The sequence below is a fragment of the Haliotis rubra genome, unplaced genomic scaffold (genome assembly GCF_003918875.1).
Source record: "Haliotis rubra isolate DU_JTF1 unplaced genomic scaffold, ASM391887v1 Scf1287, whole genome shotgun sequence".
Classification (NCBI taxonomy): Eukaryota; Metazoa; Mollusca; class Gastropoda; order Lepetellida; family Haliotidae; genus Haliotis; species Haliotis rubra.
Window position 1 is genome coordinate 67,657 of NW_025765211.1, and position 14,643 is coordinate 82,299.

At 39.8% G+C, this 14,643-nt stretch overlaps 1 protein-coding gene across 1 annotated transcript in view; it reads left to right on the forward strand.

The window, feature by feature from the left end:
- The first annotated feature begins 485 nt into the window (after positions 1-485).
- LOC124266897 (mucin-5AC-like) overlaps positions 486-14,643 on the forward strand; it is a 37,578-nt gene continuing 23,420 nt past the window's right edge. Inside the window, exons 1-5 of the mRNA XM_046701734.1 lie at positions 486-519; positions 5,754-5,820; positions 8,455-8,748; positions 9,787-10,089; positions 10,427-10,726. Coding sequence (XP_046557690.1) covers positions 5,763-5,820; positions 8,455-8,748; positions 9,787-10,089; positions 10,427-10,726 — 955 coding nt within the window. The 5' untranslated portion in view covers positions 486-519; positions 5,754-5,762. The remainder of the gene's footprint in view (positions 520-5,753; positions 5,821-8,454; positions 8,749-9,786; positions 10,090-10,426; positions 10,727-14,643) is intronic.

Genomic DNA, 14,643 nt, shown 5'->3' on the forward strand with positions numbered 1-14,643 from the left:
GTTTTGTCAAAATGGTGAGCTTGACATTGATCAAGGTGGAACTGTGTACGGGTATCAGATGTTGCCGCTAAAGCACAAATGTTAGACCCTTTCTCTTCACCGCAGTTGTTGGCAATCTACCTTTCAATCGCCCCTCAATCTGAACAGTTATTGCACGTGCTATTTTCCCCTTTCAATAGACTTGTTTCCCAGTAATGAATATACACTTTTAGACAAACTTTACGATGATCATATATATTTCTGATGGTTAAATTATACCACTTGTGTTAAGGCACTGTGATACTGCTAGTCACCGTCTACATGCTGGCAATATCCGTGTGACCCCCATGTCTGTGAGTGAGTGAGTGTGCGTGTCGGCATGTTTGCCTTTGTTTGTTTTTATCTCTTTGTCTATCTGTCTGTGTTTGATCGCCTGTAACGGTATGACCATATTTGGCAGTCTGCCCATGTATTTCGATATCTGTCTCTGTGCACACTAACTTACGTTGCCCCAAACGGAACACGATAAATCCTAACTGGGTGGGTACACCTTGATTGAGTACCGCCGTTCTGCTGCACCGTCCTTTCATATCTAATATGGCTGCAACTATCATCTTTTGTATATTTCTGCATTCGTTGTCATGTTTCTATTGTGTGATGTCACCATGGGATACCTATACCAATAACTACTGGTACCGTTACACGTACCTCCACCATTACCACTACAACTTACCCCTACCACGACCCTGGTCTCTACCCCAACCCCTATCAAAACCCCAACCCCTAACCCTATCACAACCCCAACCCCTACCCTTATCCCTATCACAACCCCGATCACAACCCCAACCCCTAACCCTATCACAACCCCAACTCCAACCCTTAACCCTATCACAACCCCAACCCCTAACCCTATCACAACATCAACCCCTACCCTTATCCCTATCACAACCCCAACTCCAACCCCTTCCCTATCACAACCCCAACCACTACCCCTAACACAACCCCAACCCCTAACCCTATCACAACCCCAACCCCTAACCCTATCACAACCCTAACCCCCTTTCCCTATCACAACCTCAACCCTAACCCTATCACAACTCTATCCCTTTCCCTGTCACAACCCTAACCCCTTCCCCTATCACAACCCCAACCCTACCCCTATCACAACCCCAACCCCTATCCTTATCACAACCCTAACCCCTACCCCTATCACAACCCCAACCCCTTCCCGTACCCTTACTCCCTATCATAGCAAAACCCTACCCATACCGCTACCCTTACCTACCCATATCCCATCCATAGAACTACTCCTACACCTGCATCTACCCCAACCCCTACCCTACACCCGCATCTACCCCAACCCCTACCCCTACACCTGCATCTACCCCTACCCCTGTCACAACACCAACCTCTACCCCTACCCCTACACTACAACCTACCCCTGCATCTACCCCAATCCCAACCCAGACCCCAACCATTTCCTCTACGCTGACACGAACACTACCCCTCTCCTACCACTACTACTACTACCTCGAGTGACGACTCTGCGTTATTCTTGACCTGACTAAGCGAGAGCGACTTCCTCGAGGAATAGCGTTCCACAGTACATGACCCTACTTCCCATACATAATGACGCAATGTCTGTTATACGAGAACACTGTTCTACAAACGACAATAATTGACAACTGTCTCCAGCCAGATAACCACGAGACATTAAAGTCCTGTTGTGGGGATCTTGTCTTTTCATTTAAACATGACAAGGGGTCGGAGTGAAGGGGATGGGGAAGGGGAAGGGGGCGGGGGGTGGAAGGTAGGGGCGTGGAAGTGTTGAGACTGGTAGCTGTAGTAGGGTGGGTAAAATAACCGTAGTGAAGTCTCTGTATTCGGGGCATTCATTAATTTCCAGACTGCTTAGGAATGCATAGTCTACAGTAATACTCTACTGGATCCTTACCGCCTCCGTGGTGTTGAGGTTAGAGCGTCCGCCCGGAGAGCGGAAGGTCGCGGGTTCGATCCCCGACTGCATCATACCAAAATACGTTAAAATATGGTACTTGTTGGTCCCTGCCTGGCGCTCGGTATTAAAGGGTACATCAAGGACTGGTCGGCTCGGAGTCAGTATAATGTGTCTGAGTGGGGTATTCATGCTTCACTGCGGAATGGTATATCAGTGGGCTAGCACTATAAAACCAGCTTAAGTCTGGGCTAGTACAACCAGCCGCACATACACATACCCACGCATGCACGTCGTCATATGAGCGAAATATTCTCAAGCACGACGTTAAACCAAATCTCACCTCACCTAATGGATTCTAACGAAAGAGTCGACTAACGGGTGGTCAGGCTCGCTGACTTGGTTGACACATGTCATCGGTTCCCAATTGCGCAGATCGATGCTCATGCTGTTGATCACTGGATTGTCTGGTCCAGACTCGACTATTTACAGACCGCCGCCATATAGTTGGAAAATTGCTGAGTGCGGCGTAAAACAAAACTCACTCACTCACTACTGGATTCTTAGGTGGTTGGATAGTCTTGTGGGTCTAGGGGCCGCTCATCACACTGAAGACCCGAGTTCTCTTCCCCACATGGGTGAAACGGGTATAGGCATTTCTGAGGTTCTGCTGTGAATTTACTGGCATACAAAATCTTCACTCTCCCTGCCCCTTACTGGGTTACTACCCCCTCCCTCTGCTGTTATCGTGGTACATTTTCTCAATTCCCTTCTTTCCTAACCAACATCTCTTCTCTCTTCACACCACAAAAGTTTCTGAAACATCTATCCTAATCTTAAACCCGAAGTCATGGGTTCAATTCGCAGTATGACCACGCTTACAGGTGCTCACCTCTGAGCATTGTCAAAATGTTACTGGGGCCTGTGTCAAATCCATCTACACCTCCAGGTTTGAATATTTGTGAACACATCTGGCTACGGACACGTCCTCTCACTCCATATGCGCGAAGCTGTCACGTGCCACACGCAAAACAGGACTGTGAATTACAAGACGGCACATGACATCGTGTGCTATATGACATCGTATGCTGTATGACATGTGCTGTATGAGATCGTGTGCTGTATGGCATCGTGTGATGTATGACATGTGCTGTATGACACCGTGTGCTGTATGGCATGAGCTGTGTGACATCGTATGCTGTATGTCATGATGTGATATATGACATCGTGTGCCCTATGGCATCGTATGCTGTATTACATGTGCTGTATGATTTGACATCATGTGCTTTATGAAATCGTATGCTATATGGCATCGTGTACTGTATATGACACCATGCGCTGTATGGCATCGTATGTTGTATGCCATCATGTGCTGTATGACACCGTATGCTGTGTGACATCGTGTGCTGCATGACATTGTGTACAGTATGACATCGTGTGCCGTGCGACATGGTGTGCTGCGTGACATCGTGTGATGTATGACATCGGGAGCTATATGACATCGTGTGCTGTATGACATCGTATGCCGTGTGACATCGTGTACTCTATGGCATTTTGTGCTGTGTCACAGGGTGTGCTCTGTGACAACGTGTGTTGTATGATATGACACCATGCACTGTATTGCATCGTGTGATGTATGACAATTATGTGCTGTATGATACCATATGCCATATGCCATTACGTGCTGTGTGACATCTTGTGCCGTGTGACATTATGTGCCGTATGACATCATGTGATTAATGTATTATGTGCTGTATGACATCGTGTGCCGTATTACGTTATGTGCTATATGCCATTATGTGCTGTATGACACCATGTGTCCTATGACATTATGTGTTGTATGACATTATGTGTCGTATGACATTTTGTCTTGTATGACATCTTGTGTCGTACGACGCTATGTGCCGTGTGGCATTATGTGTTGTATGACATCATGTGTCGTATGACATTATGTGTTGTATGACATCATGTGTCGTATGACATCATGTGCTGTATGGCATTATGTGCTATATGACATCATGTGTCGTATGACATTATGTGCCGTATGGCATTATGTGTCGTACGACATTATGTGCCGTATGGCATTATGTGCTATATGACATCATGTGCTGCATGACATGTTCTGTATGGCATCGTGTACTGTATGACGTGGTGTGCTGTATGGCATCGTGTGCTTTATGATATGACACCGTGTGCTCTATGAGATGGTGTGCTGTATGGCGTAGTGTGCTTTATGGTATGACACCATGTGCTGTATGACATGGTGTGCTTTATGGCATGGTGTGTTTTATGATATGACATCATGTGCTGTATGACATCGTGTGCTATATGGCACCGTGTGCTGTATGACACCGTGTGCTATATGACACCGTATGCTGTATGACATCGCGTGCGGTATGGCATCGTGTGCTATATGACACCGTATGCTGTATGACATCGTGTGCTGTATGACATTGGTGTGTTTTATTACGATCACAGTGACACGGTTGCTGTCTAACCACGGTGAGTGTCCGCAAAGAAAAAGGGCATAAAGCTCGTGATAAAAAAGGCTGATGTCAGCCGGGTAAATCAACCGTAATCCCCCAAACTATCACACTGTTAGCAAACATGTATGAGAGCGTTTTGATGAGACTAAGTTTCTGCCAATTCACTTCATGCTGGTAAGAAAATATATATCACTCCTATTTTCTTTGTAGTGGAGGCTACATTTCAGTTTTACAGACCGATACATATGTGCATATATATTTCTTAAGACAACAAGTAAATTTACAAAATATACAAAAGGAAATATGATATTATTGGCACAGGAGTGAGCTATATAAGAGAGTATCTAAGGGTTCGATGTGCCTGTGTCGATATTACTCACATGTATTAGGATGTTGAAAAATGGAGCAGGGGATAGATTCATGAATGTAATTGTTGTTACATTTAAATATTCTGGAGTATAATGTTCTTGTCATTGTTAATATCGAACGGTGCTTACGTAAATTAGATATTAAGATATTTCTTAAAGTCACACGACCAGATCGATATGTGTGTCGTCAAACATACCTTCTGAAATTTCATCCGCTATGTACGTTGAAAAGTGTTTTGGTTTTTCCCCCTGGTAAACAAGGATAATTCTGCTGTTTGTCACATATTTGAATCTAAAAGTAACTGTGTATCATATGATGCCGCATTTAGAAGTATTCAAGCAATATCACTGCAGCTACAACGGGAAATTGGAATCGCGTTTTGTACACATACGAGAATCAATTCTGCATCGTTAGAGTGACGAGCCAACGCATTACACCCTGGCCAGCTCACTACCCTGCCTCATAAGGTTCAAGTTCGACTCGTGATGGAATGTCTAGAGTTGTGCAACCTTTTGGTATGCGACCATTCCACTATTGTGAATGAAACACTTTCATTTGGCATAATGTGGTATACTCTTGAAACTGCTCTGGTGATCTGGAACACAAGTTACATCAGACATCATGGCAGAGTACTTTCTTGGCCATCTCAAACTTGAACTTCTTCCCACAGTCTAAAGACAGACACATGTACTATTCTGGATTGTCCTGAACACGAAGGGTTATGCATCAACTTCACAATGATAGTATTACGTCAAAGTGTTCTGCGATGAAACTTGTTTTGATTATGATACCGATTAAATAATGGGAACAACATAAGATTTTCACGTTTGGACGTACTGCATATCACAGCATGATATTTGATATGATATGTGAATGTTTGCACATGTCAACAGTTCCCATATTATAACTATGTCACTAACGTGGGAAGAGAATATACTAATCTCACTATTTATTTTCGTTTTCAGTTGAAAACAATGCTCAATCAAAATCACCTACTTCTTTTGCTGGGTCTGGCTGGTTTTTTTATCAGTGGTAAGTACTTTAATGTTCATGCTACATTCTGAGAAGACGCCAGATTCAATATTCAGAACTTCAGTTATCACAACGGTTTACAGTTTTGCTTTGTAAATTTTATCAGCTTTCACATTGATTTCGTTCAACAGATATATTTGATTATGAGAACTGATATATCAAAACATTACAGTTATAGAAACAGATACATTGCAAGTGATCGCAGGGCTTTAGATTGCACAACCAAGCAATTGTATCTGAGGGTATGATTTCATACGCTTACAAAGCGGATATTGTTAAATGTACTGCTATGCTTATTTATATATTTTTGTAATGAAAATTCCATCTGTCTGTTTTATCTCTGGTCCAAGGATAGGTATGTTGCCTGTGTATTAGTGCATTTGATATGTTCTGATTGGTATTCTAAAGAGTATATTGGTTTTATGTTTTCTAAGTTGCAGAAGTAAGTAGTTGATTTTTCTTCATATCATACATGTTTTAAAATTGCAGTCCTCCATTGTTTTCAATTCTTTGGCAATATATTTCATATATTTAATTAATTCTTCACCAGTCTAAATGGCAATCAGTTTTGCGCTAGTTCCAATGTTGCACTTTTCTTCTTTCTTTTTTTTGCATGTTTCGTTGGTAGTTGTGTTTTTGAATAGTTTGTTTACAATGTTTTCGATATAAGTTAGGTATTGGCACAGTCAGGATTTCGGTCTCCAGTAACCTTTATCGCAATGTTTAGCAGTAGAGAAGTAATCTGGCAACAAAGTCTGCTTTGTGACTTAATGTGGTCTGCTAGAATATCTGTTCTGAAATTAAATTATATACATTGTTGACATCAAGAAGCCAAATTACTGTGTTTCCGTTGGAAGATCCCAGTTCATTCTCGTGGTGATGAGATCAGTTTGTGTAACATAGCCATGAAGAGACTAGTTGGTAAACATACTGGTATGGGCGACACCGCCGGAGGTGCTTTTTAAATTCTAATGCATTACAAAATGAACAAAAGATTGGCAAAAGTTATCTTGTAATCATATTTTATTATATGCTTGTCGTTAATTCAACTCAGATATTTCAATGACAACAAGTGCAGTAACGTTAGAATATATAGAATTACTCCAGTATTTACACATGCTTTCATCCTCTCTCTAAGTGCTTCATGTTATCCAAATCCCTTATTTGGTATTGCGATGTCTCCTTGCAATTAAAATTTCCAGCCAGCATTGTCGGATGCCATCACAATAAACACTACAATTTGCATTGTAAGTAAATATGATACACTTAAACATCTTGTATCATTAGGAGGTAGGGGTTATAATGTTTATAATTGTATTCAAGTACCAGAATATGTGTAGTTCCTTGTGATTTATTATCAAAGTTGGAGGGTTATCATGTATTATCCAGATACATACGCATGGGAGCTTAAAAATTACGATATTGGATGTTCTGATATCACCTCAATAAGGCATGTCAATTTTGAAAGCCATATAAAGGTCATTATTAATAAGCCAGATGTTCACTAAAGCCTTGCATATTAGTAAATCTGTAATTAAGCAGATGACACAGCAGATGATAAAATCAAAACTTAAATGTGCGTCTCAACTGCAAAGATGAACGTATCTTCTACCTTGATATAAGTATGATCTACCTTGATGTAAGTATCTTCTGCCTTGATGTAAGTATCTTCTACCTTGATGTAAGTTTCTTCTACATTGATGTAAGTATCATCTACCTTGATGTAAGTATCTTCTACCTTGATGTAAGTATCTTCTACGTTGATGTAAGTATCTTCTACCTTGATGTAAGTATCTTCTACCTTGATGTAAGTATCATCTGCCTTGATGTAAGTACCTTCTACCTTGATGTAAGTATCTTCTACCTTGATGTAAGTATCATCTACCTTGATGTAAGTATCTTCTACCTTGATGTAAGTATCTTCTACCTTGATGTAAGTATCTTCTACCTTGATGTAAGTTTCTTCTACATTGATGTAAGTATCATCTACCTTGATGTAAGTATCTTCTACCTTGATGTAAGTATCTTCTACCTTGATGTAAGTATCTTCTACCTTGATGTTAGTATCGTCTACCTTGATGTAAGTATCTTCTACCTTGATGTAAGTATCTTCTACCTTGATGTAAGTATCATCTGCCTTTAGGTAAAGTATCATCAACCTATAAGTAAGTATCTACGTAGAAGTAAAGCATCAGTTACGTGAAGTAAAGTACCATCAACTTACAACTATGTGAAGTATATCATCTATGCAGGTGTAAAGTATTGTTAACATGGACGTAAAGTACCGTCCAGGTAAATGTAAGAATCACCTAGTAAATAGTATGAAAATGATTCGGGTTTTAAAAGATCAACATTCCTCCTTACACATACGCATGTCATGAGTCTGTGCCCCGGACACTCGAAAATGAATACAAAGAAGTACAACTTAATTCTGGAATCTTAAGCTATTTTTTCTAAAGAAGGTAACTTTATTTCCGCGACAAAGTTACAGTCAAACATTATATTCCTACAATGGTCTTCAGTAGACGGCTCTGTTATATAATTAAAACCTACAACGGATCAGAACACTGTCAGCTGCTTACATATTTACTATTCTTCATTTTCTAGCAATCCCTTCAACAACTTATGTTCCAGGTGCTGCTCAAATAGATTCCACATGTCCGGGTGGTGTTGGCCATCTTGGAACAAACTACACTATTGTAGGTGACAGAAGCAACTATACAGGATTTGTATGGGTTCGACCAAGTGATGACCTTTATGTCGTCACGTGCAACCCCAACTGCAGCTCTGTGGCCGGATACAGAGCAACCAACGATCCATCCTCTATACTAACCATCGAAAGTGTTGGGAATATAGATGCCGGGACGTGGAACATAAGGAACGCAGATGAAACGGGTGCTGTGGGCGTGTGTAAGCTGACGGTAGCACGTGAGTACTTACACAATACACTCCGAAATGATATTGATCAAAAGATGTGGCCATGAACCTATGATTTTCGGAATAGGCTAAAAGGTCGGACTTTGTGATTCTCCTAATGACTTGTTTGTATCTCAACTGACTTGATCGATGTTCACGTAATAATATGGCTGTCTTGTCACTGAACGTTATACAGACATTTGAAATAGTGCATGTAGCGGGGTTAAAACAAACTGCTTTTGGATTAGCCTCTGGACCATGAAACTGTCGAAAGTTCATACTTCGTCTTAATTCATGAAATTCATTAAGACAAACGCGTGTCTTCAATCGGAGATCACGTGATCACTCAATCTGTGAAAACATCTAAAGTCTCAAACCAAATCTGATCTTAAGTCTAAAGGCTGCCCCAGGGTTGACCTAAGGTAAAATTTGTAGCAGTAAAGATGGCGGAAGTGACATTACTACTCAGAGACAAATGTGGAAATAATTATTTTATCAAGATCAAGTATAATGGTCAAGATTATAACAGGTGGAGCACTCATAAATTTAGATTCCAATTGCAGAAAAATGACTTAAGCATATCAACATGTTTATAGGACTAAAAATGCGTGCGTCCTTGCGTGTGTCACGTCCAGATAATATGCCGTCATTCTGTTAAAGATCGTGTCGTGAATACCCTAAGGGTGAAAAGTAAAGTTACCCACATGCACTAGCATAACGTTCCAGGTCGTTTGTCTGCTAGATGACTTTGTCTGAACATATCATAACGAAGCACATGGTATGCAACCGCACGTTGAATATATATATTGTTAACGACGTCAGAAAAAAATGCATGTTGCCGTACCTAAGGTAAATGTCGAGGACAAATACTTCTCGAAATGTAAACATGGGTTACGATGGAAGGTGCAGTTTTTTATGTTGCGGATGTAATATGTGTATGTGAATGTTTGACAGTTTACGAATAAATTGGTTATATGTCAATCTGCTCCTGACCAAATTCATAATGTCAGTTTGAAGTATTATAACATTGAGCATATTTTCCATCAACAGAAACTCCCGAATGTACCGTTAGCGGCGATCGGGACACTGACGCTCTTGACCTTGACACGGCCCTGCTACTCACAGTGAATGTGACCGACTACTATTGTTCCGAACTAACTGGCTTGAGTCTTATTACTGGCGCTGTCTTGGAGACGCTGAAGGTGAACCACAACGTCAGTGGCGTCACTTCCGACGTTATTAACAAAACCGTCAGTATAAACCTTTCAAGTCTTGGCGACGTCAGAGTGAGGTTTACGTGTGACGACACTAGTTATAATCTGAGCTGTCGTGGAGTTCAAAGGTTGTTAAAAAGTGAGTTTGCATTTCTGGTTGGTCATCATTAGTTATTCGCATTTAAAACATAGTACTTGAATCATTTATTTTCTCTATTTATGTTCTTGGCATTAATGCACAGTAATGCTTTCTGATGAATTATATTGTCCTCTTCAGATGCTATGTTTATTTCCCATTCATTCATTTATTCATTCATTCATTCATCCATCCATCCATCCATCCACCCACCCTCCCTCCCTCCCTCCCTCTCCTCCCTCCATTCTTTCATTCCTTCCTTCCTTCATTCATTCATTCATTCATCCATTTGAAACTTTCCTTTTCATTACATTTGATATTATTCATCTACTGCAACCAGGTCCACCACAGTGCAACATCAGCAGCGACTCAGACACCAACGCTCTAGATCTTGGAACAAATCTCAACCTGACACTGGAACTCAGAGGGTACTACTGTTCTCAACAAGCTGGGTTTGATCTCACAACTGGCAGCGTCACAGACGTCTTGTTACAGAACCAGACAACGAACAACATCACAGACACTGTCCAGCACCACTCCTTCAACGTCACATCTGACCGCTTTGGAGACGTCAGTGTCACATTCAGATGTGACAACAGCAACAGAACACTCTCTTGCGGTGGAGTTTCTAAACTCACAGGTCGGTCCTCTATTGTAATGCTATCAATGTAAGATGTTTATACAGGGGAAATCATTTAAAGAACCATCGAGCATAATTCTAAAACGATTTCAAAATTCAAATCCACTCTGTGTAAGAAAGGTTGATTGATGTGACAACATTCAACATTATTACACTTCAGAATGTGTAACGAATTTCGAAATTGGACGCCTCGGTTACAAATAAAGAGTCTGTTATTATTATCTTCTTTGACAACATTCAAATCAGTGGACAAGAGCAAGGAAGATTTAACGTCTGAAAACATGCTTATTCTTATTTCTCTGTACAAAGTAAATATCCAGGTTACCTAGAACAGAGATGTCGAAATCCTTTTAGGTTGAGAGAATATTTGTGAAAATCGGTTTGTAATCACGGGAGAGTAGACAGGTGAGTGAAAAGCATTTTAGGTCGATGTCGAAAGGGATTGAGATAATACACCATTACAGCAATGTTCCTGGAACGTTAAAGTAATATAATATCACTAGAATGGAGGCCAAATTCATCATCACGCCTTATATCATCTTTCTGGTGGCACTCAGAGCCTTTATTGAAATCTCTGCATGTATTGTGCAGCCATGTCGACAGCTAATGCCTTCACCCGTTCCTGGGTGTCTCAAGGTTTGAATGAGGACACATCAATGTGTCCGTCGAGGGAAAAAGAACTTGGTGGTCAGATTCAATGTAGTTTTAAAATGTATCAATGTATTTTGACTTTGGCTGGTAATTAAGCATATTTTGATATAAGTAATCCGAACCTTGATATTTCCCAGTGAAGGAATATTAATACTATAAATATCTCATATCTTGGAAACTTCATTTGAAACAAAACCGTATCTTCAAAATCGCATGGCATGGTGAAAATACCATTCAATTATTCAACTACTAAAAATCAAATCATGTTTTTTTCAAGTTGAGTTTGTGAAAGAAAACCTGTGAATTAATTCGAGGCAATTCAATAACAGCATCATAGTTTTTATGTCTGTTGGGATGTGTTTCATACAAAAGACCAAACACATTGCTTTAGCATATTTTTCAAACACCTATGTTCAAAATGCGACAAATTACTTTCGAGTGTAACTGATGTCGTTTAGTTGAGAACTTGTTACATATACGCGAGTAGTGCCTTCGTATTTTCATTTTTCTATTTAAGAAACACCATCTCCATCTGAGGGGTCGACAACACCCAAAAGTACCACTTCTACTACTGAATCATCGCCAACTGACCTCACCCTGGGACTTGCTATAGGACTACCAGTATTCGTTTGTGTTGTTGCACTTATTGTTTTTACATGCATTTGCAAGAGGGAACGGCTGAAACAAATTGGAAAGTACATCGTATCAGGAAGTCGTCGTACAAATACAAAGTTGAATATTCCATCACAAGGGATATCTATTTCAAATCTCCAACTATGAAGGATCTTTTACTACTATCAGTTACTACCTATTGCATTTTTAAAAGAATTAGATCTGTTAACGTATTTGGATAAATATTTCATGATGGGAAGTTTAAATTAATAACTCAGATTGTTAGTGGCTGTATCCTCACGGGGTGTTAAAGTACTGTAAAATTATTGTCCTCCTGATAAGTACCAAAACTTTCAAAGTATATTTAAACTTACCAACCTTTTTACATCGTAGTATTTTTGTGATTTTAAACTTGGCTAATTTTTCTACAATCGTCAGCTGCTGAAGAGATGGTGTAAACCCAGCTAGGGTCCATGCAGGTAGCAAAGGTACTGTAAGTCCCCATGGTCCCTAGTATGGTGATCAGCCTTCAGTTGCTGGTGATCTATAGCCCGGTTTGATATTGTATTGTTTGGGTATAGTGATATCTTTTTATGATAGCGTACTAGTTTTAAATTAAGAGCTGTGATATTCTAGTTATTTTACTGTCCTTCGATGACAGGTTTATATTTTCTCAATTTAATGGGTTTTTTTATATTGATATGAATTACATTGTTCTCGTCACGATATGACTGCGATATTGCCGATGTGACGTTAAATCTTAACTCACTCACTCATAATACAAAGAATGAAAGTCGAGAAATGAGTTCCAGAACAATAGAAGCTTGACTGATTGTTGTCCTGAGCTGCCAAGTGCAATGTACTTCCCAACTGTCTCCACACTGGTGCCTTCCACGATAACTGAAATAATGTTCATAAGCATATTTCTCAGTCTAATTCATAGGTTATATATATGCAACACACATATTTGTAAGAATGGAATGTATTGAACTTTTTACAACACTTGGCTTATCGGATGTTGACAAAATGCAGTTGGTGAGTGTGCATCGTTTGCCAAGGCAGAGTACCAATCCTAGAACCTCACAAATGCCGAAACTGACTGTGGTAAAATTCGTCAGCATGTTTGATCGACAGTCAGTGATGAATGCTGTCTATAAAACCACTTCTACTCTTCGCGGACGGAAAATAACAATCCGAAGCGACCTACCTGTCGTCCTGAAAAAAATCAGGGTCAAGCTTGCAAATAGGGCATATGAACTCCGCAAGAACTTTAATGTGCAAACAAAAATCGTGGAAAAAGGGATAGACATCACTTTATACTACAGGAAAAGCGCAAACTATCCCTGGAAGTCTATTGGTCTAGAGGAAACCCCATTGACATAAACATTTTGCCTGTTTGAAATTATTGGATGTCGTGTTCTGCCCCTCTACCTATCTCACAACTACCATTTATGTCTACAACCAAGGTTTACCTAGGCCAACATCTGAACTGACCTACAAATTGCATATGTCACGTGCATAGCTGACCTACATTGACGAACGTTGACCTTTATGACCAAACACTGCCGCTGTTACAGGTCATTGGCCCCCTTCCTCTGCAAGCAGTCTGCATTCTGCTGTTTATTTTGTTGACAGTTACATAGACAGATTCTTTAATACAAATGCATAAAATAGGTGATTTACAATGTGATTAGGTTGTCTGACAAAACATCCACTTGCACAGTTTGAGATCGATTGGATCATTGGATGAAGAGATATTTACAAAAAACCGGGTCCACATGCATTTCATGCCAAACTATAATTAAGGTAATTAATTATACTTTAATAGACTACTTTAGATCAAGCAGTGTAATGGCCAGAGGGATCATGACTAAGCTAAATAGTGTTTTCAAGGATATTATATTTTTAGAAAAAAATATGTTGGACTAAACAGAACGGTTTTTCAGTGAATTTTGCAGATTTTGTAATTGTGTTTTACTACCGCTAAATTTGAAACCGTACAAATTTCTAAAAAATATATCATTTTGTTTAAATTGATAACCCAACTGCTTATTTATATGGATGGAAGGCATTAAAATTTCTTCGGCGTTCGATGTTAATGCATCCTCCGCTACCGTCTCAAGATCAGTGGCGATATCATTGACGAAAGCTGATCATAAATTTAATACGGAAATTATGTAGCAGTCTATTGCTTAATCTATTTTGACATAACATAGATTCAACGTAAACATATTTTTCTTGCTATTTTTTTAATCGGAAAGCAGACGATGTTTTGATTTTGTTCGACTGAATATTTGTTTTCATGCTTTCGAAGTACGTTTGTATGTATAATATATATTGTCTGCTCTATGTTGGAGCTGTCGACACATTACCGAACATTTATTTACATCATGTGGACTGTAAAATATGTGACCCACTTTTGCGTGACATATATTTAGAAGATAAAGCTACTCTGTTTTCAATTTTGCGGTCCTTTATCGTTGATTTGACCGCTAAATGTAGTTTAAAAACCGAACGCGTAAGCGTGAGGTTTTAAATTAAACATTTAGCGGTCTTAAATCAACGATAAAGGAACTCAAAATTGAAACAGAGTAGCTTTATCTTCATTCAAGCACGACTGATAAACGTTTTAAAACCGAACTGTTTGGCGCCCA